The 27451-nt window shown below is 48.0% G+C and overlaps 12 protein-coding genes across 12 annotated transcripts; 5 read left to right on the top strand and 7 right to left on the bottom strand.

Moving 5' to 3' along the window:
* Positions 1–585: 585 nt before the first annotated feature.
* BKA55DRAFT_599732 (amidase signature domain-containing protein) lies at positions 586–4174 on the bottom strand (the record flags this gene model as incomplete). The annotated part of the gene is made up of 6 exons (XM_046196435.1): positions 586–827; positions 858–916; positions 1122–2462; positions 2740–2798; positions 3128–3837; positions 3895–4174. 6 exons carry the CDS (start codon positions 4172–4174, stop codon positions 586–588), a joined length of 2691 nt encoding a protein of 896 aa, XP_046041699.1.
* Positions 4175–4549: 375 nt separating this feature from the next.
* BKA55DRAFT_528854 (uncharacterized protein) lies at positions 4550–6787 on the bottom strand (the record flags this gene model as incomplete). Its single annotated transcript, XM_046189024.1, has 4 exons — positions 4550–4939; positions 4994–5282; positions 5344–5770; positions 5824–6787. 4 exons carry the CDS (start codon positions 6785–6787, stop codon positions 4550–4552), a joined length of 2070 nt encoding a protein of 689 aa, XP_046041698.1.
* Positions 6788–7144: 357 nt separating this feature from the next.
* BKA55DRAFT_585329 (uncharacterized protein) lies at positions 7145–8501 on the bottom strand. The gene has a single exon (XM_046194441.1). The coding sequence runs from the start codon at positions 8247–8249 to the stop codon at positions 7551–7553; it is 699 nt and encodes a 232-aa protein (XP_046041697.1). The 5' UTR covers positions 8250–8501; the 3' UTR covers positions 7145–7550.
* Positions 8502–9085: 584 nt separating this feature from the next.
* BKA55DRAFT_599729 (uncharacterized protein) lies at positions 9086–10091 on the bottom strand (the record flags this gene model as incomplete). The annotated part of the gene is made up of 2 exons (XM_046196434.1): positions 9086–9985; positions 10041–10091. 2 exons carry the CDS (start codon positions 10089–10091, stop codon positions 9086–9088), a joined length of 951 nt encoding a protein of 316 aa, XP_046041696.1.
* A 294-nt stretch (positions 10092–10385) lies between these two features.
* On the top strand, positions 10386–11598 carry BKA55DRAFT_719475 (Alpha/Beta hydrolase protein; the record flags this gene model as incomplete). The annotated part of the gene is made up of 4 exons (XM_046200967.1): positions 10386–10499; positions 10562–10664; positions 10721–10838; positions 10888–11598. The coding sequence occupies exons 1-4, from the start codon at positions 10436–10438 to the stop codon at positions 11596–11598; spliced, it is 996 nt and encodes a 331-aa protein (XP_046041695.1). The 5' UTR covers positions 10386–10435.
* Positions 11599–12226: 628 nt separating this feature from the next.
* BKA55DRAFT_697752 (general substrate transporter) lies at positions 12227–13958 on the bottom strand (the record flags this gene model as incomplete). Its single annotated transcript, XM_046200432.1, has 3 exons — positions 12227–12592; positions 12650–13664; positions 13717–13958. 3 exons carry the CDS (start codon positions 13956–13958, stop codon positions 12227–12229), a joined length of 1623 nt encoding a protein of 540 aa, XP_046041694.1.
* A 409-nt stretch (positions 13959–14367) lies between these two features.
* BKA55DRAFT_585326 (uncharacterized protein) lies at positions 14368–16525 on the top strand. Its single transcript, XM_046194440.1, has 6 exons — positions 14368–14714; positions 14771–15361; positions 15409–15545; positions 15601–15964; positions 16014–16197; positions 16251–16525. The coding sequence occupies exons 1-6, from the start codon at positions 14489–14491 to the stop codon at positions 16507–16509; spliced, it is 1761 nt and encodes a 586-aa protein (XP_046041693.1). The 5' UTR covers positions 14368–14488; the 3' UTR covers positions 16510–16525.
* Positions 16526–16561: 36 nt separating this feature from the next.
* BKA55DRAFT_697750 (uncharacterized protein) lies at positions 16562–18249 on the bottom strand (the record flags this gene model as incomplete). The annotated part of the gene is made up of 4 exons (XM_046200431.1): positions 16562–16790; positions 16842–16951; positions 16999–18006; positions 18064–18249. 4 exons carry the CDS (start codon positions 18247–18249, stop codon positions 16562–16564), a joined length of 1533 nt encoding a protein of 510 aa, XP_046041692.1.
* A 940-nt stretch (positions 18250–19189) lies between these two features.
* BKA55DRAFT_585322 (uncharacterized protein) lies at positions 19190–21957 on the top strand. Its single transcript, XM_046194439.1, has 11 exons — positions 19190–19697; positions 19749–20040; positions 20100–20280; positions 20327–20463; positions 20513–20577; positions 20629–20927; positions 20978–21038; positions 21094–21242; positions 21296–21408; positions 21456–21525; positions 21574–21957. The coding sequence occupies exons 1-11, from the start codon at positions 19381–19383 to the stop codon at positions 21606–21608; spliced, it is 1719 nt and encodes a 572-aa protein (XP_046041691.1). The 5' UTR covers positions 19190–19380; the 3' UTR covers positions 21609–21957.
* A 24-nt stretch (positions 21958–21981) lies between these two features.
* On the top strand, positions 21982–22827 carry BKA55DRAFT_719470 (uncharacterized protein; the record flags this gene model as incomplete). The annotated part of the gene is made up of 1 exon (XM_046200966.1): positions 21982–22827. The coding sequence occupies one exon, from the start codon at positions 21982–21984 to the stop codon at positions 22825–22827; it is 846 nt and encodes a 281-aa protein (XP_046041690.1).
* A 267-nt stretch (positions 22828–23094) lies between these two features.
* Positions 23095–25104, bottom strand: BKA55DRAFT_599722 (uncharacterized protein; the record flags this gene model as incomplete). The annotated part of the gene is made up of 7 exons (XM_046196433.1): positions 23095–23427; positions 23483–23644; positions 23699–24006; positions 24057–24191; positions 24237–24342; positions 24423–25024; positions 25074–25104. The coding sequence occupies 7 exons, from the start codon at positions 25102–25104 to the stop codon at positions 23095–23097; spliced, it is 1677 nt and encodes a 558-aa protein (XP_046041689.1).
* A 399-nt stretch (positions 25105–25503) lies between these two features.
* Positions 25504–26435, top strand: BKA55DRAFT_599721 (uncharacterized protein; the record flags this gene model as incomplete). Its single annotated transcript, XM_046196432.1, has 2 exons — positions 25504–26096; positions 26333–26435. The coding sequence occupies 2 exons, from the start codon at positions 25504–25506 to the stop codon at positions 26433–26435; spliced, it is 696 nt and encodes a 231-aa protein (XP_046041688.1).
* Positions 26436–27451: the final 1016 nt, after the last annotated feature.

The raw sequence follows: 27451 nt of genomic DNA, 5'->3' as shown, positions 1-27451 counted from the left end.
GAGTGACTTGTAAAGAATGACAGAAGCAATAAAGAGTGTGGAGCAGTCAAAGAGCGACAGGATACCAGAACGAGTGGTTGAAGACAAGACCTTGGCAGATCAACAGCGTTAAGACAACATTATATAGGCTACACGGAGTTTCCCATCCTGTATGGATTTACTGTACATGTCCATATCAAGCAACCCCGTCTATATGCAGGAACATGTGATGACCCAGCGATAAAAAAGTCAAACCTGCATGACCTCCCATAACTGCTTCAAATCAACTCCAGAAGTTCCAGAGCAATTACCATAAGTTCCCTCGCTCTTATCAAGAGACCTACCAGATTAAAGTTAGCGCAGGGAAGATCGGACTAGCTGATCGAATGAGAGTCTCGATGCTAGCCTTGGCGTTCAGGGGAAGTGCAGGGATTAGCGTTGCAGTCGCGCGGGTTGGGTGGTCGAATGGAGGAGTTTAGTCCGTGGAACCTTTTATCGAAGTGCCGGGACTCCGCTGGTGATCCGTAATTTTAATGATATATGCATGTATGTCGATTGATAGAGCAGGTCGAGGAACTGTTTGAGGGGGGCCTTTTTGTCCGCGGGCTAGGGGTTTCCTATCGGGGTTAGGAGAGATGGTGACATCGAGACGCGGGATTTCTCCGCAGATAGCGGAATGGATGGTGCATCGTCAATCATGATAGATAGAGTTATGATGCCATTGTAGTAGTACAGGCGATTAAAGGCAATTGTGAGAATAGACTTCGGCTTATGGATGATCTCCTTATTCTCGGACATTTGCAGCGTATCATATGATTTTCTCCGAGTAGGTTTCTTACTCGTGTAAACTGTAAAGCTAGAATAAACTTTCGTCTTACCCTGTAAGAACTCTATCTGACGGAAATATGAACCAAATATGTAACCTAGCGAATCGCAACTCCCTTAAGTCGAAAGTTTCAAGGTTTCATCGGTCCGTTGATGGTGTTTTTATTGCTAGATTGGCGTTGTTGGGTAATAGAAACAGTGTGCAGAAATGGTGAGGCATTGCGCTGGTTTCTTATTGATACCCACCATGTATATTCTGTGAGGACAAACTCGGTCAAGCTCTGGTGAGCTTTTCTAATAATGACGCCACGCCCAACACCTTTTCCTCTTCATATCTCCTTCCAATGATCTGTACTCCAATGTCAAGCCCTTGCATTGCCTCAGGATCGTAGAGTCCCCGTATCCACTCATCAATCGCATTGCGAGGCGCATACTCATGCAAGTAACTATGACGCGCTTCCTCAGTTGCAGCGACATAAACATCAGACGATGTTGAATCTTCAGACTTTCCGAATTTTGCGAATGGAAACGACATGGCTGTGTAGTCAAGGAAGTTCCATATCTTGGCATAGCCGGTCCATCGGCTCGACCTATGCGGGACAGCCGTATGAGGCGATACTGAACTGATTATAACGTCGACACATGATCCTTCGTCAGCGGCATTCCACTTCTTGTTGTAAGCTTCTTGGGCCGCTGTCTTGCGACGGTTGAGTTGCCAGTACTCATACACCGATATAGGTTTGGACGAGTTGACGAGCGCCTCGACATGGGCAATCATCGGCTCGCCTGCGACTGCGACCTCAGTCTTGATATCCTCTCCACCATCTGCACGGTAGAATTGGTCTTGAATTTCGATGCAGCTTGAATGATCTGCTGTACTCCACGGAATGACTTTATGCCCTGCCTTTTCGAATATTGCTACTGCACGGTGCACAGCTTCTTGGATTTCTGGATGAGGTCTCACGACCCCATCGTCTAGAATGACACCGATTGTGAGTTTTCGCTTCTGAACATTGTAGAAATCGTGTTGTCGCCATGGAATGGGGACGACGTTTGGGTCGAGCCTCCACGGTTCTGCGAGTAGACATTCTTTGGTCAAGGTGATAAGGTTCGAGAGCACTGGACTCATGGGACCAATTGATGAAGGAACATGAGACTGTCCCTCGTGAGAGTTCGCTGCACCGGAGTATGAGAACCGACCAGACGAAGGCTTCAGTCCGAAAAGACCGCATAAGTGACTTGGAACACGAATTGAGCCTCCAATATCAGTTGCCCAACCACCAAGTGATCCAGACATTCGCATCAGAGTAGCCTCGCCACCTGATGAACCACCTGGCGAAAGCTCGGGTTTTCCGGGATATGTAGTCAGTCCCCAGAGAGGGCTTTCAGTCTCACCATACATGATGCTTTGAGGAATGACTGTCTTGGTTATAATGATTGCACCAAGATTCTCGAGGATAGTCACCATGACGGCATTGTCGCTGGCGGGCTTGAATGAGCGACCAACATAGCCTAGAGTTGTATCGACGCCTGCGATGTTGAATTGATCTTTTACTGAGACCGGAATGCCGTGAAGAGGACCGATGAGCTTTTGGTGCTTTTTGAGGTACTCATCGAGATATTTCGCGCGTTCAAGAGCAGTTTCGAAAAGAGGTTCGCTGAGGCAGTTTGCCTAAAGCATGTTAGTCATTGCCGCGTTTGTAGTTACTACACGCCTACTTCTTTGTGTGAAGTAATGGCCCTGCGAGGAAGTCAGCAATGGGAATTGGTGTACAAGGCAGGAGACTTACCTGCGAATTGTAATAGAGACCAGTTTCTCTGCTGTTATCTGTCCTGTCTTTAATTGTTCGAGAAGGGAAGAAATATCGGCATGTTCTGGGACAACGCTCTCGTCGCTCACAGCGGAAAGCTGAGCCTCGCAGCTATGGATGGCACCATCGCGATCCTCCCTTTTCTGCTTCACGGTAGTCTCCCAATACATGTCGTATAAGTAACTCCCGAACTCAACAAGTAAAAATTACAGAAATTTACTAAGGAAGTTCTCGAATGTTAAAATGCCTCGTTTAAAGGGAGAGTCGTCAGGAAGCTAAGCTAGCGGTTCTAGGACTGGCAGTTGATTGTTTGATGATAGAGATAAGAGGGCCCCTCCGAACTCGGCACTGTATCCCCGAAAACGCCCCCGCGCGGCAATTTCAAACCCGAGATGCATTTTAATTCGCATTTCGCATTTGGAACAAAGCGGGAACTTTGCCAACCACTACCCCAATCTATCGTGACTGACAGTATCAACTACTTACATAGTCATAACAGACCTGAAGCGAACCTTTCCGCTCTCCATCTTCTCAAAAGCCTCTCGGTGCTCCGTCGCAAAGTCAAACTTCTCAATGATACACTTGATACCATGCGTATGCGCAAACGCAATAGCATCCTCCGAATCCTGTTGATGTCCAGTATTCCAACCATGCACGCTGAGACCTTTCATGATCATGTGAACGGTATTGAACTCAACGGGGCCAAGAGGTGACAGAACAACTAATTTGCCCTGAGGCGCAAGACCGGCAGTAAGAGGGCTGACTGCCTCTGCGTTTGGCGCCGTTGACAGGATCATATTAGCGCCTCCAAGCTTCTGCAACGCATCACAGGGGTCGCCTTTCCTGGAGTCGATGTAATGATGGGCACCTAGCTTCATTGCAAAATCCTTCTTCTCGCTCCCAGCACTCATCGCAACGACTGTATATCCCATCTTGGAAGCATACTGGAGCGCCAGGTGACCCAGTCCTCCCAGACCCTGGACGGCAACAAGTCCGCCTTGGAGTACACCCATGTTGCGAATGGCGTTGAAGACAGTGACTCCAGCGCAGAGGAGAGGAGCGACTTCAGCTGGGTCTGCGTCGGAAGGGATTCGAACGGCAGCTTCGGCGTGAAGCAAGACATATTCAGCGTAACCACCATCCATGGTCACGCCGTTAATGACACCGTTGCTACACAGTTGAAACAGTCCTGTCTGACAGGAGCGGCATGTTCCGTCATGACCTTATCTCATATCATTAGTCAACGATCACACAAAGCTAGAGATGGATTGAGCCTTACCGCCATGCCAGGCACCACCAACTCGTTCACCAACCTTGACGTTCTTAACGCCATCACCGACAGCAACGACGTCTCCAACGGCTTCATGGCCCGGTACACGAGGAAATAAATCTCCAAAACGACCTTGCCGCATCCACGAATCAGAGTGGCAGACGCCGCATGCAAGGACTTTGACCAAGATGAAGCCTGGGCCAGGTTGCTGAAGTTCGACTTCTTTGATGGCGAGCTTGGAGCCACTGTTGTCAAAGGATGCGGCTTTGTAGGTTTTGGGGAGAGACATGTTTGCAGGAGAGATGTGAAGAGCAGATCGTGTGCTGAGATAAAAGTGTTGGGCGTTTTGATGAGGCACCCATATCTGCGGTCTTGTACTCTTATATACACGATTTCACTTGTTTTATACGCTCGGAAGTATCTCATAATAGCTCTGAGCCTCTGCGCCAAGAACGCCGTTACTGGGCGTGTTATTATGTCGGTGCAAGTGAAGTTGCGTCGCAGTCAGCTTTGAGAACCGAGATCGAGAGCCGAGCACCGAAGAATGCCAACGCGCTTACAAATTGTTGAAAATAAGTACAACACAGCCTGTGAATTAACCATGGTGTCAGTATTATGACATCAGTAGGCTCTGCTAGAGTAATTAGACTCAGATAGGTTATAATTACAGAATGTCAGGCGGCTCTTCAATCCCACGTTCCTCCATAAGCCAGTCAAAGTTATCTAGCGCACTAAAATACGAGAAATGATCCCAGCTACCAGCGAAATCGAATCCTTCAAACTCTGTTACTGGCTGAGTTACAGTCGGATGATTCAGAATATGATCAAGGACCTTCTTTATCACTGCTCTGGCATTGTGCGCAACTGAACAGTGTGTTTGTGATGGACATGAAGTCTTGAGATAACCCAATAGAAGGCTGAGTTGCTGAATGATTGAGGATCGAGAATACGTCTCGCCCGCAATGATACTTTCATGCTGGGACATGGTCACTGGAACGGGTTCTATGAGCTCCATACACAAGACGGCTCCGGCGAGGGTAGCATATCCCATGATCTAGCTGTTGTCAGACCAGACGAATTGAACTAGGGTAAAAGCAGACCAACTTACTATCCATCGGCATTTACCTTGCAAAACAGCCCATACATGCTTCTGAGCCCAGAAATTCAACGTCAAAACGACCATCTCGAAACTGGTTCGCAAAAGGTCATTTCTTGGATGACCGTGCTTGACGAACAATCGCTGGATGAGGAAACTATTGAGCAAATGGTCTAGTCTTATGAGCAGCTTTGGATACCCTATCTCAAGGTCTATTTCTGTTATGTCTTCTGTAGTAGGATCCCAGATAAGGTGCTGAGGGAGTTGCCTGTAGAGTTCAAGTTGTTTCGCTTTTAGATCCCTATTTGTGGACCAAACATCAGCCGCCGAGCTGTTGACAGTGCTACTGGGGTTTCGCTCACATGATATCTGTGACCCTGTAATATCCGTCCTGAGCGTGTACAACTTCGAGGATCTCGTCTCTCACCAACGCAATCTTCATGCGGACACGCAAAAGCGAGCTCGAGTAGATTCGGCCATCTGTGTTCCATCCATCCTGATCAAGGCGTTGAGATTGCCTCTGGAAGGAGTGTTTGTCCGACAGTAAGTCTGATTCTTTTAGGTCAAGTGGCCACTTGATAGAACAGAATCTGCGTGTAAGGAGAGGCGGTCTTCCAACAAAGGTTGCCAGAAACTTGTCAACTATGAAGATCTGGCATCCGATACGCCTGCGGATCTCGGTAGGTACTGATGATATATTCGGTGATGTTGACTTGGCTCGATTGTCATGAAGACCGGAGAATGTTAACATTGCAACTGTTTCGGCATGAAACTTCCAGTATGGCAGACCTACACTGGTCAGAATTATCCGCAGATGAACAAGAGGGTTCTGGGAAACTTACTGGTCTCGCCATGCATCCACGCATGGAGGACAGATCGCCTGTACATCAGAAACAGCATAAGTGTACCAGAACTCCCGCCCATATTCGCAAGGGTTATACAAGAAGCGCAGTAGTCGGTGCACTGGCGTATGATATTCTTTGACTCTTCATTCGAAGTGGCTGATATCTCGCTCAGAGCTGTGTAGAGAAACATAACGCCAACAGTCTCCCAGCGTAGATTCTCCCCCGAGAAGCTTTCTATCCATGCAGCCGGGTCATCCTGGTCCTCCCTAAGCGTTTTTCGTGTGTTAATACATATTCTGCTCCCCATCTCACGAAGCTTTGCTGTGTTGCTTTTGTCGCAAAGATAAGACCCGAAGCTGTCCCAGGTACTGGTTATGAGTTTATCACCGATGCTTGCTAACCAGCCATCGTCAAGACTAACCTTGGGTCTAGGTCTAGATATGAGAGGCTTTTCGGGCAATGCTTGGAGGACTTTGATAGCGAGTTGGCTTGCTCCTTGATCCATATTCACCATTGTCTGTATCTCCGCCACTGATGGCGGAGCCGACATCGATGGTGAAAGAGGAGCATCAACATCTACAACTGGAGGACCTTGCGCAGCCAGATTCGCCTCAGTCTCCTGATATGCCGCAGGAAAGCTGGTAGGTCCAAAGAAGCCCTGCGGAGGTCGAGCCGCAGGCGAACTCCATAGCCCATCATCAGGCCCGAAGTTTCGGGTTTGCCGGGTTGAAGATTCGGCGGCCCCGGCGTTCAGAGCCGATACCCCGGACACTGGCTGCTGAGAGTGACTTGTGTCAGAGGGACGGTCAGGCAACGCATAGTAACACGCAGATGCACCATTCGGCCGTTTCCTACAACGGCGACATATTGGGTAACCGTGGTCGCACGCCACCTTTCGGCGCCGGCATGGCTCGCATGCTTGCTTTTTGCCGTTACGCCGAGTAACGAGTGGACTAGACATGATGACGGTCTGAATTTGGCTCCTGCGCTGATTGGAGCAGCTGTTGAGTGCCGAGATATTCTGTGAGTGTTGTTTGTAGGCTGGGGATTGAAGATGTCAGCAGATGGTGCTGACAGCCAAGACCGAGCTCCGAGGGCCGAGACAAGGGTAATGTGTCATGTACCGGTCAAAGTCAGCCGGAACATTTTACCTAGTACTTAGTCGACTTCCATTCGGTACCCTAAGCCAGAAGCTTGAGGCTAGAAACGGACTAGCAAACCGTTGTGCCGCATACATACATCCTTGTGTAGTTCAAGCTGGAGGCGAGACTGGCGAAAACTGCGCTGGCATTACTTCGGGCTGTCCTCGAGACTGGTGGTTTGTCACTGAAGCATGCAGATTCATGAGAGGGACCAGGGCGTGGCTTAACGAAATGAAACACCGATTCATACTCAAAGTCAAATAATACATTAGCCATCCACTGAGCTCCGTAGGGTATTCCAATCAATCTCTTCCAACTTCTCAGCGTAACATTTCCTGATGTTTCTATCCCGTCCCCAATCAAGTTTATAAAAACTCAGAAGTTCTTTCCCCGCCGATTCCAGTATAACTATCCGTAGGTTGCCCATTATCTTGTCCCAAATTTATCACCCAAGCTCAGGACCTTCCATATTGCATTTCCAGAATGCAGTCAAATGTAGTAGCAGGAGCGTATTCTTTGAAGATGACGATTGATTCATGTCCAGATAGATCTTGCCGTTTATAAGAGCGGTAAAAGATGAAATCACATGTATCCGCCCGTGATATGCGTCAGCCAGCCTTTTACGCGTTTTGAGACTGGCGACGCGTCGTCTTCGTCGTCATCCTCGGCAGGTCGCTTCTTAGACTCTGGGGCTGACAATTGCTGATTTAATGCCTCATGGGCTGGAATTTCTTCACTCGGTATCTCTCGGCTTGGCTTCTGATGTTCTTTTGCCAAGGTACTCATGTCGCTGGCCGATGCGCTCTCGCCTTGGTCAGGCGCATGATCGAAATCGTATATGGGCTCATCTGACAATTCTGAGGATACGTCAGAGCTAAGTTCGATTATCGGCACGTGATCCTGCCGATCGCGAAGCTGGTATCTGCTGCCTTCATTCGTAGGGACCTTTTGCAGTTCACGAGCTGGTTGTTGTTGCTGGGGAAGAGAATACCGAGGTAATTCTGGTTCCTCTGGTTCTAAAGAAGGTAATGACTGCTGTTGTGATTTTGGTTTCGGTTTTGGAAGTAAGCCCGCGAGGGTATGACGTCTGATTTCTTTGGTGGTTTCTCGCAGATGAGCGGCCAATTCACTGTGAGGGTCTAAATGCCAAAGAGTGCGCTCGATAGTAGCGCGCAGCATGTGAAGATTCCCTTCCTCGTGAGCCGCGCGCTCAGCGGCGGTGAGCTTGGCCATGGCAGCTTGGGCTTCTCTTCTGGTGGAGGGTCGGTAGAGTGAGCTCATGAAGTGAGGGGACGTGACAGGGACAGGGACAGGTGGGGACACGTGTTTGTAGCGATTTAGGTGATGCCATGGGTATTTTGATTAGATTTCATGCAGTCTCGATTTCTGTTCTGAGTGAAGATTTGAGGTTTTGTCTTCTTGTCATGTCTTTTGAGGTTGAGGCTGGCGTGAATAGGGTTGGACGATCGGTAATATTAAGAGGTTGGTTTTATTTTTCAAGCGTCTCCACTCGGGATCTTTTATTTATTATGCATGATGAGCTGTCAATTCTACTGGAGCCTGAAAAACCGCGTGGTAGCATCCTGTGGGTCCTGTTGATAGCGATAAACCAATCAACCCTAAGATGACGACCACTGATGACTCATCCCTGATTCACGCTATGACGTCTTCAGTCTAGGCTGACCACTCAAAGCACGAATACTAAGTGTTTCAGGTCTCCACTAAGCTGTTTTGAGATCATCCAAGTCAGCCTCAGGGTAGCTTTATCTCTTTGCCTGGTTTTATCAACCATGGAGATAGCTAGACAAGTCCTTTAGTTATGTAACTGACCGTATTAAGTATTTCTCTTAAGATATAATTGTGGTAAAGCCAGTCTGGTGCTAAAATATACTGAAAAGTGACACTAAAACGAAATCGGAAGGGTTTTGTAAGTTTGGCAAGTCGTTTGTAAATATTTGAGCCAAGTTCCGTAGAAATTATTCGACCCGTCCGCAAGACTTCACGCATATTTCGCCAATGGGTAATGCTAGATATACACACACAGTAGGACTTATATTATCTATGCATGGCATATAAAGATATAGCAGGTCGAATATGTATTCAAATAAATAGTAGCATCACTCATCTAAAGTTATTGTTCCAACATCTGTCCCCGTTGCTTGCTTTATCGCATAAGACACTAAATCCAAAGTATCTTTCGGAACAAACAGCTCATCTGTGGTACCAATAACCCTATCAAAATGAGCCAAATAATCTTCCGGGCCCGTCGCGTGAGAATGTCCAGGTACAGTAGCCAGCGTCGTTCTCGCGGCTCTTCCACCACCAACACTGAACAGCTCTCCAGACGTCGGACACTCCTCACTGCACAACGCGACGACAAAGTCTGCCACGAGACGAGGTTGGAAATATTCCCTTGTGATCCTCTTAATAACAGGCGACAAGTCCGACATGCGTGATGCTGCCGAGGGTAGAACGCCGTTGATCTTGATGCCATGCTTGGGACTCATACGTCCAAGATCGCGAGTCAAGCCAAACGTGGCACCTTTGCTTGACACATAACCACCATCACCGCCTGCTCCCATACCAATGAGGCTATCAGAGGAAGTATTGACTATTCTTCCATATCCTTGCTTCTCCATGGTAGGATATACAGCACTGATAAGCATAACAGTACCTAGCGCAGCAATTTCCCACGTCCGTCGGAAAGATTCGACGTTCACGTTATCGTGCGCGCTAGCTTCACCAGCAGTGCCCGCATTGTTGACAAGGATGTGAATAGTTCCATATGCCGCCAGAGTGTCCTGCACAAGTTGCTGGACTTCACTCTGTACGGAGATATCATGTCCATCTGCGATGGCTTCCCCTCCCTTTGCTTTTATCTCGTCAACAACAGTTTGCGCGCGAGATATAGTGCCGCGTTGGCCGCTTAGAGAGCCACCATAGTCATTGACGACCACCTTGGCGCCATATGATGCCAGTAGAAGAGCATACTCTCTTCCGAGGCCGCCTCCTGCACCCTGTAAAGAGCATTGTCAGTGTGATCATAGGTACAATCGTACGCGAAGAACCTACAGTTACGATGGCAACGCGGCCTTGAAGGGAAGTCAATTTCGGTTGGGACATGGTGAAAGGTTGAAGAGTGAGTTGTTAGTTCAGAAGCCGGAAATTAATTGAACGCATGCTCGCTGGACCTATAAACTTGACTTCCCCGCACTTTTGGCGCCGATTATTCAGTGACGGATAGTTGTGCCGTTGAGTCAATATGCCGCTAAATCTCGGTTTTAGGGGACCTCGGTGGCTTGAGTCAGTAAGCGAGTCAGTGGACTAAATCGCTCAGTGGGCCCCATTTGGCCAAGATGGCTTGTGGTGGATACGCCACTTATTGATGTATCAAGTATCCGCAAAGACACACGAACGAAGCATACTGGAATTGAAGAGAGTGTTGCAAGTCAAGAATTGGCGGCAAGATGACCGACTTCAGCACAATGTTCGAGGATACCAGATTGACTGCTTATTTGATCCTATTAAAATGTAGGCCAAACTTGGAACGTTGTAGAAGACGAGATATCAAGCTACTAATATTTATTGGATAGATTATGTGATTCCTAGGACCAGATTACGAGCCCTCATATCACGACTTCTTGGGAAGAAAGAGCCAACGCTTCAGCATATGCTTGCTAATGCCACGATCCGGTGGTGAGGACTTTTATCAGCAATCATGGGGTATGGTTCAGGGCTAAAATTGTGTCTAGGTTGTCATCTACATTATCGGTACACCAGTTCAGAGCTCTCACCTCTAGCCAGTGTGATGCAAAGGCTCTGTTACAGAACTGCCCGACTCTACTCGAAGAGAAAGCCACGACCGAGACGGTAACATATCTGCAGCGGTTTGATAGTGTCCATATTCTGACGATAACAGATCATTGGGGAAGACTATCGAGGGCATTACGTCGTAAAATATCCCAAACCAACGCACATCATATTCTATGTTTATGGAGGCGGTTTTGTCAGCGGCTCTCCAGCATCCGTGATGCCGTACCTACTGCAATTGAGCGTCGAGCTCCAAGCCCGAGGGTTCCAAGCAGACATGTTTGTCGTGGAGTACGATCTCGCACCAGAAAATCCCTACCCAGGTGCTCTTAGGCAAGTCGTATCGGCATACAGATACATCGCCAGCCAGAACAAACCCATCGTTCTGGCAGGCGACTCTGCTGGGGGGAACTTATGTCTTGCACTACTTCGACACTTCGTCAAGCCTCACCCGAATATTCCACCAATCATACAGACTCAGGGAGAAACTGGACGTGTTGTAGCAGCTTGTTTGAACAGTCCATGGGTCAACTTGGAGAATAACGGAAAGTCATACCGTCAGAATGCCAATCAAGACTGTCTCGACAAGGGCGCTCTCGACCGTTGGGGAAGGGCATACCTAGATGGAAAACCACTAGATGAATATGCGAACCCCATCGATTGCGTAGATGGCTGGAAGGAGATTCTACCCCGGAATACACTTCTGGTCACAGGCGACCTCGATCTATTTGTCGCTGACATACAAAAGCTGGCCCAAAGCATCACTAAATTAAGTCCCCCATCCCGTTGTTTCGATGATGTTGAAACTGACCTTATGTAGAGCAGTTATAGTAACCTTGAAGTGCATATCGCACCTAAGAAAGGACATGTCTGGAATCTGGTTGATTTTGGTGGTACGCAACCAGGGCTACCGGTGGCTCGAGGCAAAAAGGAGGAAGAGCATGTATATGCTGGTATTCACCTGCAGGCTGACTGGATTGTTGACCGGTGTGGAGTCTGAGATGAGAAAGATGAGTCTATCTTTTGTTTCTTTATTGGAATCGGATGTATTTTGAAGAATTTGTGCAACAATCGAAATGAATTAAGCATTGATGTATTGGGCATGACCGTCCTCTTCAGAGCTGTTATCTGTCGAAAGATGAAGACATAATCATCTACGCTTTTTGAGATTCCCGTAGTCATAGCCCATAAAAACCATAGAATATGCCCATCCCAAACCTGTTCATATCAGTTGTTCCACCCTGTGTAGGACTTGGAGTATCTTTAAGCTGTGAATATTATAGAGATAGTTTGGAGTTTTAATAAAAATATATGGAACGAGTTATAGTCGGAATGATAATTAAAGCAAATAGTCATTCTTAACAACATACTAACTATGAAGTACTAGTACAGATAGCACCCATGGCAGCTAGAAACCAGAACCTACCTCACCGAGAATGAGACCCTTCCTAGGCAGTCTTGTCATCAGACCCTATAGCCTCGCCCAATGAAGTCTTGTGGAAACGACGAGGCTTGACTTTGGCAGCATAAAGATCATCAAGCTCCGCAGTAGTTCGGTTCTTCGTCTCAGGAAGCCAAACCCAACATCCAGCAAATCCGATAAGAGTGGTAGCACCAAAGATGAAGCCAACTTTACCACCCAGGTTACCAGCATCTGGGTTGAACATGTATGGGAATACGAAGCCTACAAGCCATTGTACGATGCAGAGCACGATGTTGGAAAGACCTTGGGTGCGTGAGCGAAGACGCCAGGTTGGGATCTCTGCGACAACTGTCCATGCAACTGTACCCAGCGTGATCTGGTAAACAAAGCCCTACAAGCATCGTGTTAGAACAGCGTTATCACCAGGATGGGAGGAACTTTTACTTACCCAGACAAACATGAAAGCAATGGTAACGAGATTTGTAGATCGACTACCAGGCAAGGAGGCGCCGCCGACGATAAATAATGTAATAGCACAAATAAACTGTCCCCATACAATAAGAGGCCGTCGACCAACAACGGTCAACAGAGGCCAAGAAAGTATGTTGGCAACAAACATACTGCAGTTGTTCAGCATGCTCAGCAAGAAGGACATCTGCGCACCAAAGCCAGCCAGTTGATAGTAATACGACTGATATCCGAGAACAAAGATGAGACCACTGAGGTATTGACAACCGTAGATAAACATACTGATAAGTGTGCGTTGTCTATCAGGCTTTTGAAAGCACGATGCGTAGGAGACGGATGATGTCTGAGAGCGGTAGTCATGCTCATGTTGAACAGTCTGCTCAATGACTGCTAGAATAGCCTTCTTATCGATGTCCTTTGACGAGCCGTGGAGTCGATCGAGGGACTTGACGGCAGCGTCTCGGCGTCCGACTCGGACCAGCCAAACAGGTGATTCGGGGCAGAGCCAGACGGTAGGAAGAACAATAGCCGGGATAATCCATTGACATACGAATGGGACGATATAAGAGTTGGCGTCATTTCGGGGACCAAGCTTATACATGATTCCAGTGAACAACAGGGTGCCACTGAACTGGATAAAATTGGTCATGGCTGTAAGCCAACCTCGTAGTTTGAGAGGAGCAACCTCTGAAGCGTACAAGGGGCCAATGATCAGCCATGCACCAATGGACAGACCATTGATGGCTTTTCCTACTGTGAGAATAGGGAGAGAGCCGTTATGGGTCGAATGATATTGAACGCCTACTCCGACGATAGAAATAGCGCAGAAGGCCATGTTGGTGTATCGTCGACCGATCTTATCAGCTAACCATCCTGTAATAGCAGCTCCGAGAACAGCTGCAAGCTGAGATACGCCGCCGTAAAGGCTCTGCCACGTAGCAGGGATGATATAAATAGTCGTATCGCCTTGCGCAAGTGTAGTGCCATAGTCTTCCCTGTGAGACAGTCAGTTTGAGTACTCATGACAACAGCTACAAGGCTACTGACCGAAACTTGGGAATTGCGAGCAGATTGCCCGCAATGATACCGTCTATACCATAGCCGAATACAACAAGCTGAACGTATAGAATCCAGAGAGTGCTTCTCCAAAAGACCCGAACGCTCTGGGCGAAGCTGAGGGTCTTTTCGTAAACGATTTGGTTGGCGGCGGCTTCAGCATTGTCCTCTGCCTGCTGGATCTCAAGATGTTCAGCAGTAGTCATTGAGGTAGCCTCCTTCTTCGAATCCATGACAAATATTAGTAAAGAGGTATGAGTAAGGAGATCTTGATCCCCGTAGAAGCAAGTTCTGTAAGGAGCGAGAGAAGCGAAGAACTCGTTATTGACAAGGGGTTTTGTAGTTCACGACAACGCCACAATATGAACACGCTCTAGACAGCTGTGCTAGTGGTCAATGTCTGGTTGGTTACCAAAGATCGAAAGCTACCAGCATCAACCCCATGGGGAAGCGTCTTGGTCTTCCTCCACAGGCCACGATAGGGAACAGTAACCGTGTGGAGATGTTGACTCGACGGAAGAGTCAGCTTGCGGGGTTGGGGCTGCTAACCGCACTAGCTCCAGAGTCATGGGCTAGCGTAGTCTGGGGGCATGGAGTCAATATTGGCGGTTGTGAACGCGGGGTCAGTAGCCGAAGATCAGAGATTGTGAATCATTGGAGCATTGCATGCCAAGACCCTGTGCTTTATTTCTTTGCTGTTTCGTCGCTACCTGAGCCAATCTGTCTCTTCATACTCATCCTTGTATTCTACTCAACGCGCAAGATGACAGTCTCAAACGGAAACAGCTACTCTACAACTTTCGACAACCGGGTTGGCGGTACACCCATTACCCGCGATAATGTCGATCCTTACAAGGTGTCTGAACATATCCTTTGCGCCCCAAGAAAGCTCCGTATTGGATGTATAGGAGCTGGAGCCTCTGGAATCATGATGTGTTACAAGAAAGAGAAAGAATTTGGAGATTCAATTGATCTAGTGGTTTATGAAAGTGAGTAAAACCCAGCCCAAAGGATTAGCCAACTGAGTATGGTCTAATCTCCTCAGGATATCCCAAGCCTGGTGGTGTCTGGTACGCCAACAAGTACCCCGGTTGCCGCTGCGACGTTCCTTCACCAGCGTATCAATACCCATTCCACCCAAAAGCAGATTGGTCCAAATACTATTCGCCTGCGGCTGAGATCCAATCTTATTACGAGTCGTTTGCGAGAGAGAAAGGTTATGTGGATAACTATATCAAATTGTCTCATCGCGTCGATAAAGCAAAATGGGATGAGCCCAATGGACAGTGGGTTTTGAGTGTCACGGAGACTACTAATGGCAAAGAACGAACCTTTGAAGATAGGGTTGACTTCTTGATCGCCAACATCGGCATCTTGAATACTTGGAAGTGGCCCGACATTCCTAATCGTGAGGCATTCCGTGGACACATGACCCATTCAGCGGATTACGATACCAACCTTGATCTACACGGCAAGACGGTGATTGTCATTGGATCCGGTGCCTCTGCTATCCAGATTGTCCCAGCCATCAGGACTACCGCAAAGAAGGTCATCTCGTTCTATCGCACGCCGCAATGGATCGGACCTGGCTTGGCCATGGATGGCTACACGGACTCTGAGGGACGAAACTTTCACTGTTAGTAAGATGAGACTCATTTATGAGCGCATTTAACGGAAGTTTAGATACCGACGAGCAAAAGAAGCAGTTCGCAGAAGACCCAAAGGCATACTTGGAGCATCGGAAGGCGATGGAGACAAAGATCAACGCGAGCTTTCGACATAACATCGCTGATCATCCAAGCCAGAAGATGGCTCGCGATGTAAGTACAAACGGGTTGATCCTAATGGCTATCAGTATCTGACATTTATCTACAGTTCGTGGCTCAGAGAATGGCCAAGATCCTGAAGAATGATGACAAACTGACTCAACGACTGATCCCAACATTCCCCATGGGATGTCGTCGCCTTGGCCCAGCTGAAGGATTCCTCGAGTCATTCCACGAGGATAACGTGGAATTAGCCGAAGGCGAAATCGAATCATTCACCGAAAACGGTCTGCGCGTTACCGATGGAACAGAGTATAAAGCAGACGTCATCATATGCGCCACTGGGTTCAACGTCAGCTTCAAGCCGCATTTTCCCGTCATTGGCCGCGAGGACGTGTCGCTTGGTGAAGCCTGGAAGGATGATCCAGCGGCGTATCTTGCGCTTGCTGCGAGTGGCTTTCCCAATTTCATGTGTAAGTTATCTTGGCTCTATTTTGATGTTCGGGGCTGATTGATATGTAGTGGGTTCATTGGGGCCGAACTGTCCTGCCGGGCATGGGTCGTTCATCACTGTCTTGGAAGCAGCGCAGAACTATATCTGCAAGATCATCAGGAAGATCCAAACGGAGAATATCCTCACCATGGATGTCAAGCCTGAGGTTGTAGACGAGTATAACGAACATGTGCATGAGTGGTTGAAGCGGACGTAAGTGAAACCCCGCACCACAGAGGTTTAGATTTGCTAATGGCCATTGACAGTGTCTGGGCTGCTGGTTGTCGTTCATGGTATAACCAAGGTCGACCGAATGGCAAGATCACGGCGCAGTATCCAGGATCTCTTGTTCACTGGCGGTTGATGCTTGAGAATCCGCGCTATGAGCACTATAACATCCAGTACCGAAGCCGAAATAGGTTTGAGTTTATGGGCAACGGCTTCACGTTACCGGAAGTGGATGGTGGAGATTTGGCATGGTATTTGGATCCAGAGTACATAGCAAAGCCTCTTTTCTCAGATTAATTATAGATAGCTAAGCAAATTTCATGGTAATGTTACATTAAAACTCTTGTATTTAGGTAGTATTGCTCTTCCACTGTGGATATCGATTAAAGAACTCCTTATCCAACTTCCAATTGTTCAAATCCAGTATCTTAGAAACGAGTTGCTGCGGGTCATGAACGAGATCAGATTCAGACGTCGAGATTTCCACGGTGAGATATTTCCCCACGTCAGCAGAAACATCATACACACGTTCCGGATCTGACATTGACATCTGAACGAGACCTTCTCTTATTGCAGGCCTATCAACTGTCAGCGAAGAGTCTAGTGTTTACGTAGAATGCCAGACTTACCATGCTATAAGATCAGCTGCCATGGGGTGATGCACGACAAGCTGCAAGGGCGTAGGACGAAGCCAGGGCGGCAAGCTATGGTAGGCATCTTCACTACGAAGAATCTGCCACTGTTACGCGTTAATGATAATTCTCAAACAGTGCGTGGGACACATACCCTCAGTAAGAGATACAAAACCCAATAAGTAGCGAGATATTCTGAAGTCCGACGTGCTTTTCGTACGGGCTCTAAATAAGCCTTTAGATCAGTCGACAGTGAATTCTGTTTATTATCAACCAGAAAGTCGATCAGTACCGGTGGTCCAATAGACTCTGGGTTCTGGCTGGCACGCTGTATCATATCATGCAGGAACACGTCTTTGGCGAGGGATGAAAACATCAGCATGGACATGTTTGGGCGGAAGGCGGGGAGGTTATGCTTCATGCAAGCATCGAATAACTCCGTGAAGCCGTCGAGAGGATCTGGGGCATGCTGCTTTCCATGCTGGGAGGATGAACTGTCTTCAGCTTCTGGGAAATGATCCATGCCGTCATTTTCTCGGAGTAGATGGCTCGGGCTGCTTATCCATCTCATGGTCATGGCGGTTTCAGATTCATCACCGTGATACACTCGAGGTGTCTCCATTTGTGTTGAGTCGATCGTGGAGAAGTGATCCAGGTCTTTGTTCCGGAGTGTGAGGGATTGCGAGTGAGTAAGTTCGGTGGTGGCTCTGTCGCTGTCATCAGAATGATCCATGTTGGCCAGATGAAAGCCGTCACCGAGAATCGCATCCATGGAATCACCCTCTGTGTTTAGTAGTTGGGAGCCATCGTGTATGTCCAATGTCGTACAATGAATCAGGTCGTCAGGTAGATCGTGTCTTGATGAAGCATCATGAAGCATGAGACCGTCCAGATCCGATAGTCCTGTCGCTTCCAAATGATCATCCATTGTCACGGCTGCTGGCTCTGCAGTAGGACGCCCTTGAGCGGTGTCGTTGAAGTTTGAAGACCTCGCTGCAAATGACTGTGCGGAAGCATCCCGTTCGTTATTGCTACCGTAGCTAGGCGTTGGACTACCATCGGATGGGATCAATTGAACATTGAGTATCGAGTTTAGTCTTAGGTCGCGTTGACGTTGCAGTATGTTCTCCATCTCGTCCCAGAGACCGCGCATTTGTTGGAGCTGCCAACTCGATTAGCCACTTCATTGGGGGCAAAATGAATGAGAGAGGAGACCAACCTCATCTTGTAACTGCAGGTTCTGGGCAGCAAGTTGAGATGCCTCAGTCTTGTCAGCTGATTTGAGAAGTGATATCTGAGCCTCCAATCCTTCGATGTATTGCTTCTGCCGCTTCCGATGTTGTCTTTGCGCATTCCTGTCAGTTTGGCGCTTCTTTGCGCGTCGCGATTCAGCGTCGGCGGTCATATTCAGGGCCTCGTTTGCGCCAAGCAATGGCATCGATCGGATTGACTGAGTAGTAGAGAAAAAAGTCCACCGTCTTCTATTTGTGATATCGACAGCAATTATTGTGTAAGACCGTTACATGTGTCGCAACGGATGTGATGGAAACAAGAGAAAGAATATTTGCCATCGGACCCCTTCCCCCTCTTTGAGCTTCAGACCATTTTCCCTGAAATAGTTAGACTGACGGGGTCTTGTAAGCCCCGGAATCGATCTCGACCCCGCAGATCCCCCAGCTTTCAGATAAGCTAGCCACTTACGCCTTGGAGAAGAGGTCGACCTTAACCAGTGCATTTTGACAATGATGCCTGGTATCTCAAAGATCGCAGATGACCGAGTGTGAAGCTTGAAAGGCAATTTGCGAAGGGACTTATGCAAATTCTTCTGCTTATATCACCGCGTTTCTATGATTATATTGGACTGATGTGTACCTAAACTGCTTATCCAGGTTGCACCTTGCTAGATCAACGTGTAACGCCGCCTCGTGTAAGAAATAATGAGGCTATCTTTTCTTTCCATTGACGAAGTCTACAGTGGAAAGTTTAATACCCAACACGGCTTGGTTTTGATACGAAGAAGCGTGTTGAGTCGTATCACCATATTGATCTCAATCAACCTGGCCAAATCCTAAGATATTCCCCCTTGCCTTCCAGATGTCGGTACGTCTGGGCATGACTTGTGGAAGGTGTGGAGAGTGTCTTTTAGATCGCCTCAAAAGATGGAATGGAAATAAATGAATATCAAGAACTTATCCAAGTCAAGTGTTGAATGGTACTGCACTGTCAAGCCATTTCCCGCTAACCCTAATGGTTCTAGTGATGTGACATAACCGAGGGTTCATGCTGACTCGACTGACTGACTCGACTGTTTTCCCCGCATTCAAATGTCATTATTCCCTGCATGATTTTCCCCTCAGTAACCCTACCCTACCCTTCGGCTATGTACCGTCAGTCCGGGTCAGATGACGCCGAGTATACTACTGAATCATGATATGAAGACAATGAAAAAGGCTTGGTCTAGCTGGGAAGATCGCGATTTGTCCACTGCACGTTCTTTGAATTAGCCCATCTCCGATCTTATACTGTTTCATCCATCATGACTATCTCGCAAAGCAATCATGAGAGCAATGGCACTCGGCCACCAACAATCCCAACTACACAAGGATATGGCCATCATCCACTTCACGACAGATCACAGAGACCATTGAAAGTCATTGTCGTGGGTGCAGGACCTTCAGGAATCGCAGCTTTGATCGAGCTGAAGAAACTCCCGCACGTTGAGTTTTTGTGCTTCGAGAAGAATGCTGATGTTGGAGGGACATGGCTGGAGACGAGGTACCCCGGAGCAGCGTGCGACGTTGCAAGTCACGCGTACCAGTATTCGTTTGATTACAAGACGGATTGGTCCCGACAGTAAGTCACAATGGATTGGTACCGATTTGAGGTTGCTAATGATGGCAATAGCTTTTCACCCGCTGAGGAAATTGGCGAGTACTTCATCTCAGTAGCCAAGAAGCACGATCTATACAACAAAATCACTTTCAACTCCCGGGTGATTGGCGCCGAGTGGGACGAGAATACCGGGCTTTGGCGGGTTCAGGTCGCGCGCGACATCTCGCCCGAGAGTGATGCTGTTATTGAAGACCATCATGCTCACGTTTTCATCAACGCTGGCGGTATCTTGAATGATTGGAAGTGGCCTGATATCGAAGGCTTGCACACCTTTAAAGGGAGATTGATACATACAGCTGCTTGGGTAAGATGAGCCATGACCTTGTTCAAACGCTTGGTCAGTCACTGACTAACAATAATTAGGACCCCGAAATCGACCTGAAAGGCGCGTCTGTCGGTATTATCGGATCTGGCGCAAGCAGCATACAGGTAGTCCCAACCATACAGCCATTATGTGACAAGATCGACGTATATGTGCGATCGCCTACATATATTCTACCTACAGTTGGATTTGGCATAGAATCTTCCGACTTCAACGCGCCATGTAGGGAGCCGCGATGTTGTCAAGATCTTGTACTGACTGTTTATAGATACTGAGGCGGATATCGAGCGTTTTAACAACGACCCCGAGTATTACAAGGTGTTTAGAAAGCAGATTGAACAACAGATGAATGAGAACTTTGCTGCTAGCATTAAAAACTCGGAAGCGCAGGAGAAAGGCAGACAGGTATGCTGATATGAGCACAGCTGGGAGAGTATCATTAACCTTGATGTAGTGGGCAGAAAAGATGATGAGCTCGGCGATCGCCTCACCAGAGCTGAGAGAGAAGCTCATTCCAAGGTATGGCATCTTATTATTCCCCACATGTTCATTTCTGACGCTCTCCGACAGCTGGGAACTTGGATGCCGACGACTTACTCCTAGCTTGCCGTATCTCAAGGCCATCCAGGAACCCAACGTAAATGTGATCAGAACAGGCATTCGCAAGATCACAGAAAAGGGAATTGAGACGGACGATGGTGAGATCCATCAAGTCAATGTCCTTATCTGTGCGACTGGCTTCAACACCTCCTTCTCTTCCAGATTCAACATTGTCGGCCGAAATGGTACGAGTCTGCGTACTATGTGGAAAGCTCGAGGTCCAGAGGCCTACCTCGGAATGGCTATCACAGGGTTACCAAATTACTTTAGTGAGCCACAATGAACGGGTCATTTAGAGAGATATACTAACGACCACTAGCCTTGCTGGGACCTAATTGTCCTATCGCCAACGGGTCTCTCATTCCCTGTATCGAGTCGAGGTGCGTCTTCTGTCTTCTAACCACAATGGCACCGAACTCACAGTGTCTGCAACAGTGCCAAGTACATCATGCAAGCGATCACAAAGATCCAAACAGACCAGATACGCTCACTGGATGTGAAGCAACCGATCCAAGACGCGTTTAATGACTATGTTCAAGAAGTTCACAAAGACCTAGTTTGGACAGGATCTTGCCAAAGCTGGTGTATGAATTTCTACCCAACCAACTAACGATCTATGCTGATTCATGATCTGTAGACAAGGACCGAAACTCAGGCCGAGTTGTTGCAGTCTGGCCAGGGTCAAGCATTCATTTCATGGAGATGATAGCTCATCCGCGATGGGAAGACTTCAACATTGAATACACAAACGTGCGTAACGTGATCTGATGGGTAACCAAGGCTAACAACAGGGCCAGTTGAACCCTTTTTCGTTTATGGGCAATGGCATTTCTCAGCGCGAGGCGAAGGGTGAAGATCTGACATACTGTGAGTAACTTGGATTTCAACCAAGCGGACGTTGGCTTACACTTTAAGATCTCGACGATATGATACAGGGCACGAAGGTTTGATCGGATAGGGTGCAGGAAGCTTGCTCTAAAACGCTTTAGGCATTGTTGGGATCGTAACAGTGCCTGCTTCTTAGATATGTATGAAAAGGCAATGGGCCCTTCGTAAACTAGATAAAGACTGATGAGACCGCGGTATTTACTTATTGTGAGGTTGATATGTCTGTATTTGCCATCCTCTGTTCTTAGAAAGCCCCTGAAACTCCCTGAGTTTGGTGACTTTCATTGCACATGTCTCCCGGTCGGCTTCAGGGTTCGAGTCAGCTTGTTTTGTCATAACAACCCGGCCCAAGGGTATAAGTGTCTGAGATTCCTCCAACTTCACATACTCCTAGCCGTCTCAGAGACGAGCGCTATCTTTCTTGCGTAGATCACCATGTCGCCTCAAAGCCCCGAGAAAGCATTCAGCAATGGCGTTGCTGTGATCACAGGAGCTGGAGGAGGGTTGGGCTCCGGCCTCGCACGTCATATTGCCTCCTTCGGAATGACCGTCATTATCGCCGACATCGATCTTAAACGTGCCGAGGAAGTCGCTTCTGGTATCAAAGCCGCAAATGGAAAAGCCGAGGCCAAGGCCGTCGACGTATCGCGGCCAGACGAGTTGGATGCACTCGCTGAACACGTTCACAATCGTTACGGAGATGTTCAACTGCTTATCAACAACGCGGCGATTGAGACGCTGGGTCCATTGTGGGAGTTATCTTCCACGCGCTGGGAGACTACCTTGAACGTCAACGTTCACGGTGTTATCCATGGTGTTCGGGCCTTTCTACCTCGTATGATGGCTTCAGGAAAGGTATGCTGGATCGCCAACGTTTCGAGCGTCGGGGCATTCACCACTATCCCAGGCCAGTCAGCATATGCCGTAACAAAGCATGCCGTTCAAGCTTTCACTGAGTCATTGCGCGTGGAACTGATGTCTCGAAAGGCGCCAATACATGTGAGCTCTGTCATTCCGGGACTGTTGAATACTGGTATCTTCGACCGTGCTCAGCATGATGATTCTGCGGTTGATCCGGCTTGGGAGAAACATCGAAAGTCAATGGCTGAGTTGGCACGGGAGAAGGGAATGGGTATTGATGAAGCGAGCCGTTTGATTGTGGAACAAATCGCAGCTGGGAGGCTCTGGGTTTGTACCCATCCAGATATCATGGCTGAGATTTTACAACAGAAGATCGAGTACTATAAGGACCAAGCAGAGCCTAATGTCCCCCCAGCATAGAGAGAGTAGATACAACCAAAGACATCCTTTTGCTTATCGCTTGATAAAAAGAAAACTTGAAACGATCGTAGAACTGTGAATCGGCCTGTTCAAGTCTATGGCTTTTAGGATAGCTTGAGATTACCTCTATTCTAAGAAGACCACCACCTTTCATAGTAGCTCACTCTGTCGCATAAAGCCGATCAAGTCATCTTTAGTCGAAATCCCATACAACAGAATAAAGCGGGCAAAAGAAAAGTAATTGACTCAAGTCTTGTAAGCCATAATCTACAGTTTAGCTCTCTGCGTCTCCATCCTCTCCTTCCATGCATTATTCAACACTCGACGCAGAATCTTGCCCGATGCGCTTTTAGGGATCTGATCCACGAACTCAACACCTCCAGCCAAACGTTTGTGTTTTGCCTTCCTCGCCGCAACGAAGTCCTGTAAATCCCGTACAACCTCAGGTCCCCCGTCGACCCCGCCTGCAAGGACTACGAATGCTCTAGGCTTCTCACCAGAGTAGTCATCGGGGATGCCAATTATAGCAGCGTCCTTAACTTTGGGATGGCCGTGAAGCAGATCCTCGAGCTCGGCTGGAGCCACTGCATGTCCTCGCACCTAGATTGTCACAAGTCAGCTTATTGAATCCTACATCGCAGGACGCAAGACTTACTTTGATCATCTCTTTGATGCGGTCATGGATGGTGATGAATCCTTCGTTGTCGATAGAGCCAAGATCACCGGTTTTGAAGAATCCATCTTTTAGATACGATGCCGCCGTTTCTTCCGGTCGATCGAGGTATCCCATTGTGACTTGAGGACCCTTCGCCCATATCTGCCAGGCAAAGGTCAGCGTTGGTCACACGTACTTCGATATGAAGTTGCTCACCTCTCCAACATTTCCAGCTGGTACATCCTCTCCTGTATCGGGGTCTACGACACGTATTTTGGTACCTGCAACCAACTTGCCAACCTTGGAGGCATTGCTCCAGGTGCTCAAATCTGGCGGAGTCACCGTCAAGCAAGAAGTAGTCTCTGTCATTCCCCAGGCTTGTCGGACGGCAACAGTCGGGAACTTTCTCGCAAGCTGAGCGATCACTTGATCGGCTAATGGGGCCGCGCCAGTATTGAATTGTTTGACAAACGACAAGTCATACCCTTGGGCGGACTTGTCATTCAATAATCGGATCAACAGAGCTATCGAGTCAGTTCAGGGTTCCCTTTGACTGACGGGAAGGTTGACTTACGAGGTACGAGCCATAGCTCATCGCATCTGAACCTCACAATTACTTCCATCATCTGCTTCATGTCAAATTTTGCCATGACAACCATCTGCTGCTCGAGAACGATGGGTAGGTGAAGTAAGTGGACCAAACCGGTGACTAATCATGTCAGTCAAGGATATCTTGATTGCCTGGTTGACTTACTATGGTAAAAGGGCAGAACACCTAATACTGTGCGATTTCTGTTGGGAGGGGTAAGGGCGCTGATCTGACGGATTTGACTGATGACGTTCGCGTGAGATATCTGGACCTGGTGACCACCGAGATTAGAATCAACTTATCGCCTTGTCTGGGAGCGTCTATTGGTTAGAGCCGAAGCGCCCGACTTACAGCTTTAGGCTTTCCAGTAGTACCGGAGCTCCAAGAAAGAAATGCACATGGCGACGCCTCGTTGTATTTAGGCTCCCAAGATTTCGTGTAGGATAGAGTGTCGAGTGACTCTCCTCGTTGACGCAGACCTTGAAGGCTGTTTATCTCATGCTTGGGTCCATCTAATATTAGAATACTCTTTTCTGGTATTCCGATTGCTTTGCAAGCGGCTGTAACTTGGTCAACGGCGCCCTCGTCACAAAACACAAGCGACGTCTTCGAAGTTCCGAGGAAGTAGGCCAGATCATCTCGCATAGAGCCAGGTGGCAATAGCGTAACTACAGCACCCAGTCGACTCGAAGCTAACATTGCAGCAGGATACCAAATGGAATTCTGCCCAACGATTGCAATCTTTTGCCCAGGTCTGACATCATATTCTCGATGAAGAATTGTAGAGACGGTGATGGCAATGGACTTTAGGTCATGAAATGATAGGAATTCGCCCGTGGCGCTGTCATGAAATCCGCGAGTCTGTGATAGTACTGGATCCGCTGATGGAGATTGGCCTAATTCGATCTCATCGCCCTCGAAGATCCATTGCCATATGGAGGGGTTCCCAATCACTGGCCATAAAAAGTTAGCGTTATCAGCGGTTTCCTTAGCGTGACCTACGGGGTTCTAATTGCGGCCCGGAAAAAGACATTGTCGACAAATAGGAAATAAACAAACACGGCCAATGTGCTCCAATACCTCCTATCAGCATCTGGCTTTATTGCCTCTTCTGTAAGAAGTGTATCGTGGATAATTACTGTATGACATAGCATGCTATGGCCCTCTGACTCGGGTGGAGAATACTGACTAGCGAGGTTGACTCGATGCATGACTACGTGCATCGGTAATTGCTAACTCGGACCGAGATCGGATTATCCGTCATGCTTTCCAGCACTACATCACATATCTCCTCATTTAGATTATTTCATCTTCAACCACCCGTGAAAGCAATCAAAGCTATAACCGGTCTTATAACTCGGTAGAAGCATCGGTGCTCGGGTACGCAGCCATACACTTTCTCATCCATCCAACCCCACATTACATCTGCGAAATGGAAGCTTCACCAATAACCGTGGCTGTTATTCACACTCCTTACTGGAATCTATCAGATGTCGGTTGCCTGAGAAATGGATCGCACAACGTCTTGATACCTGCACTTCTTTACCTCCGAGCCTCCGATATTGAGAAGACACCTTCTTCACCTCCTACATCGCATCGCTCTCGAGAACGAAAGAGGAAATGCACTCAAAGAAATCATCGCCACTCAGCTGAGAAGCATCTGTATCAGTCTTCTCATGACTCAGATACGGAGCATTCAAACCCATCTCCCTGCTCAGTGGGCTCCAATGATTCAAGCGGCCAGAATGATAGAGACCCCTCAAACATTCTCTATAAATTGAATACGACGGACCACGAACGCCTGCTAATAAATGATCTCGACAATGAGAGACGGCATGATGAGTATTACTGTTCGGCTCCGTCAACTCCAGGTTATACACCCGCATCAAAAAAGAGAAGAAGGCATGACGACGACGTATCGAGAGCGAGGGAACGGAAGTCGCCAGAAGAGGAGAAGGACGAGTATGAGCGATGGGTAATAGGTTCTTGGGACAATCTATTCTCAAGAGCATCTATATATCCTGAGTAAGATGTCAAGATAGCATGCGTAGCTTCTGCGTGTGTAATTGCATTTGAGTGACATAACAGTAAGTCAGCACCTTGTCCCGTACAAGCCCAAGCTGACGAGACGAAGAGCCATTCCCAACATGCCTAACAATCGACGCGAAACCTCATTTCCGCCTGTTAATCGCCCCAATTACCGAAGATTTGAGGAAATAACACGAAACCGCCGCTTTATCCCGCAAAGATTAAGATGAAAGCTGGGTGACATTCCTCGTGCTAAAGGCTACTATTCTTGAGGAGCAGAAGACTATACTTCGCCCTAGTGACAGCTGGGATGAGCAGTTCAAGCGGTTGTGGTAACTGGTGGAAAGGAGGAAGAAGGGCCATCGCGAGGCTCGAGAGACACGAGCAACTGGACAAGATCCATTGGAGGGCCGTGGAGCTGGCCCAAAGGCAGACTGGGCACTAGTGCGTGTTGCAGTGATTTGTGGATGAACGAAAGGCTGTTCAGGGGGCAGTCAATGGTGGGCAATTGCCATAAAGGATGACTTTGAGCTGGGAGGCTCAGAGCTTACGAAAGCAACAACCAGATTCCAGGCTTATTGTCAAATGCCTACGAAATTTGGCACCTGGACCTATATGATCGGTGATGCCTCGTGTAGGAAGCTCCCGGTCAGGCTTGAAAGAGGGTAGATATCGCTCGTGGGCAACTGGCCATGCTCTTCGTGAATTTCTGTCTGCTCCTCTCGGCCCTGGTCAGGTTCAGCCTGTAAACAGATAACAGAACAGACTCTTTCAAGAAATCCAATGAATACTCCAGGCTGGGATGAGCCAGTATGTCCATGTAGTCTCGGGCCTTGAGCACGGAGGTCTGGTGAGAATTTCGTCTCTTTGCACTGCAAGTAACTCCATAAGCTACAGCCAGGCATTGTCCTAGCACATACGACCATACCTATCAGAAAACTCGGGATCCCGTCCGCTCTCCCATAGATAAGCTGATAAGGGGCGGATTAGTAGTTGGGTCGGTGACGACCAGCGAATCCCCGCTGTTGTATGTTTTTTGGTGTTCTATCTTATTCCTTTTTGGCCTTGTTCTCGTTTGGTCCAGTGCTGAGGCCCTTCAGCTGTGTTGCTTGCCAGCGCAAGCGCGCATATGGAGCCAACGCGGCTTTTAACAAAGTAACTGTTGTCTTTAAGAACATTATAGATTCTTAGTCATTTTCGGCAACATGTTAGGTTTAGGAGGAGCTTGAGGTCATCTTTATATCACAGAAAGATCAGTCACTGCAATAGGCCAAGAGGATCAGTTTACAGCCAACTGCTAAAACATAGCAGTCTTGTTTACCTCTCTCTCTGAAGAGCTTATTGGAACCACA

The sequence above is a fragment of the Fusarium redolens genome, assembly GCF_020744475.1.
Source record: "Fusarium redolens strain MPI-CAGE-AT-0023 chromosome Unknown BKA55scaffold_30, whole genome shotgun sequence".
NCBI lineage: Eukaryota > Fungi > Ascomycota > Sordariomycetes > Hypocreales > Nectriaceae > Fusarium > Fusarium redolens.
Note: the sequence above shows the minus strand (reverse complement) of the source record. Positions and strands in the feature narration are given on the sequence as shown.

Excerpts from the sequence above, each read along its gene's own strand:
- BKA55DRAFT_585329 (XM_046194441.1), bottom strand. The coding sequence starts at position 8,249 with ATGAGCTCACTCTACCGACCCTCCACCAGAAGAGAAGCCCAAGCTGCC.
- BKA55DRAFT_585326 (XM_046194440.1), top strand. The coding sequence starts at position 14,489 with ATGACAGTCTCAAACGGAAACAGCTACTCTACAACTTTCGACAACCGG. Across the intron at positions 14,715-14,770 it reads TGATCTAGTGGTTTATGAAA|GATATCCCAAGCCTGGTGGT; the intron begins GTGAGTAAAACC and ends TAATCTCCTCAG. Across the intron at positions 15,965-16,013 it reads TGGCTTTCCCAATTTCATGT|TGGGTTCATTGGGGCCGAAC; the intron begins GTAAGTTATCTT and ends ATTGATATGTAG.
- BKA55DRAFT_585322 (XM_046194439.1), top strand. The coding sequence starts at position 19,381 with ATGACTATCTCGCAAAGCAATCATGAGAGCAATGGCACTCGGCCACCA. Across the intron at positions 20,041-20,099 it reads TGATACATACAGCTGCTTGG|GACCCCGAAATCGACCTGAA; the intron begins GTAAGATGAGCC and ends AACAATAATTAG. Across the intron at positions 20,578-20,628 it reads AGAGAGAAGCTCATTCCAAG|CTGGGAACTTGGATGCCGAC; the intron begins GTATGGCATCTT and ends GCTCTCCGACAG.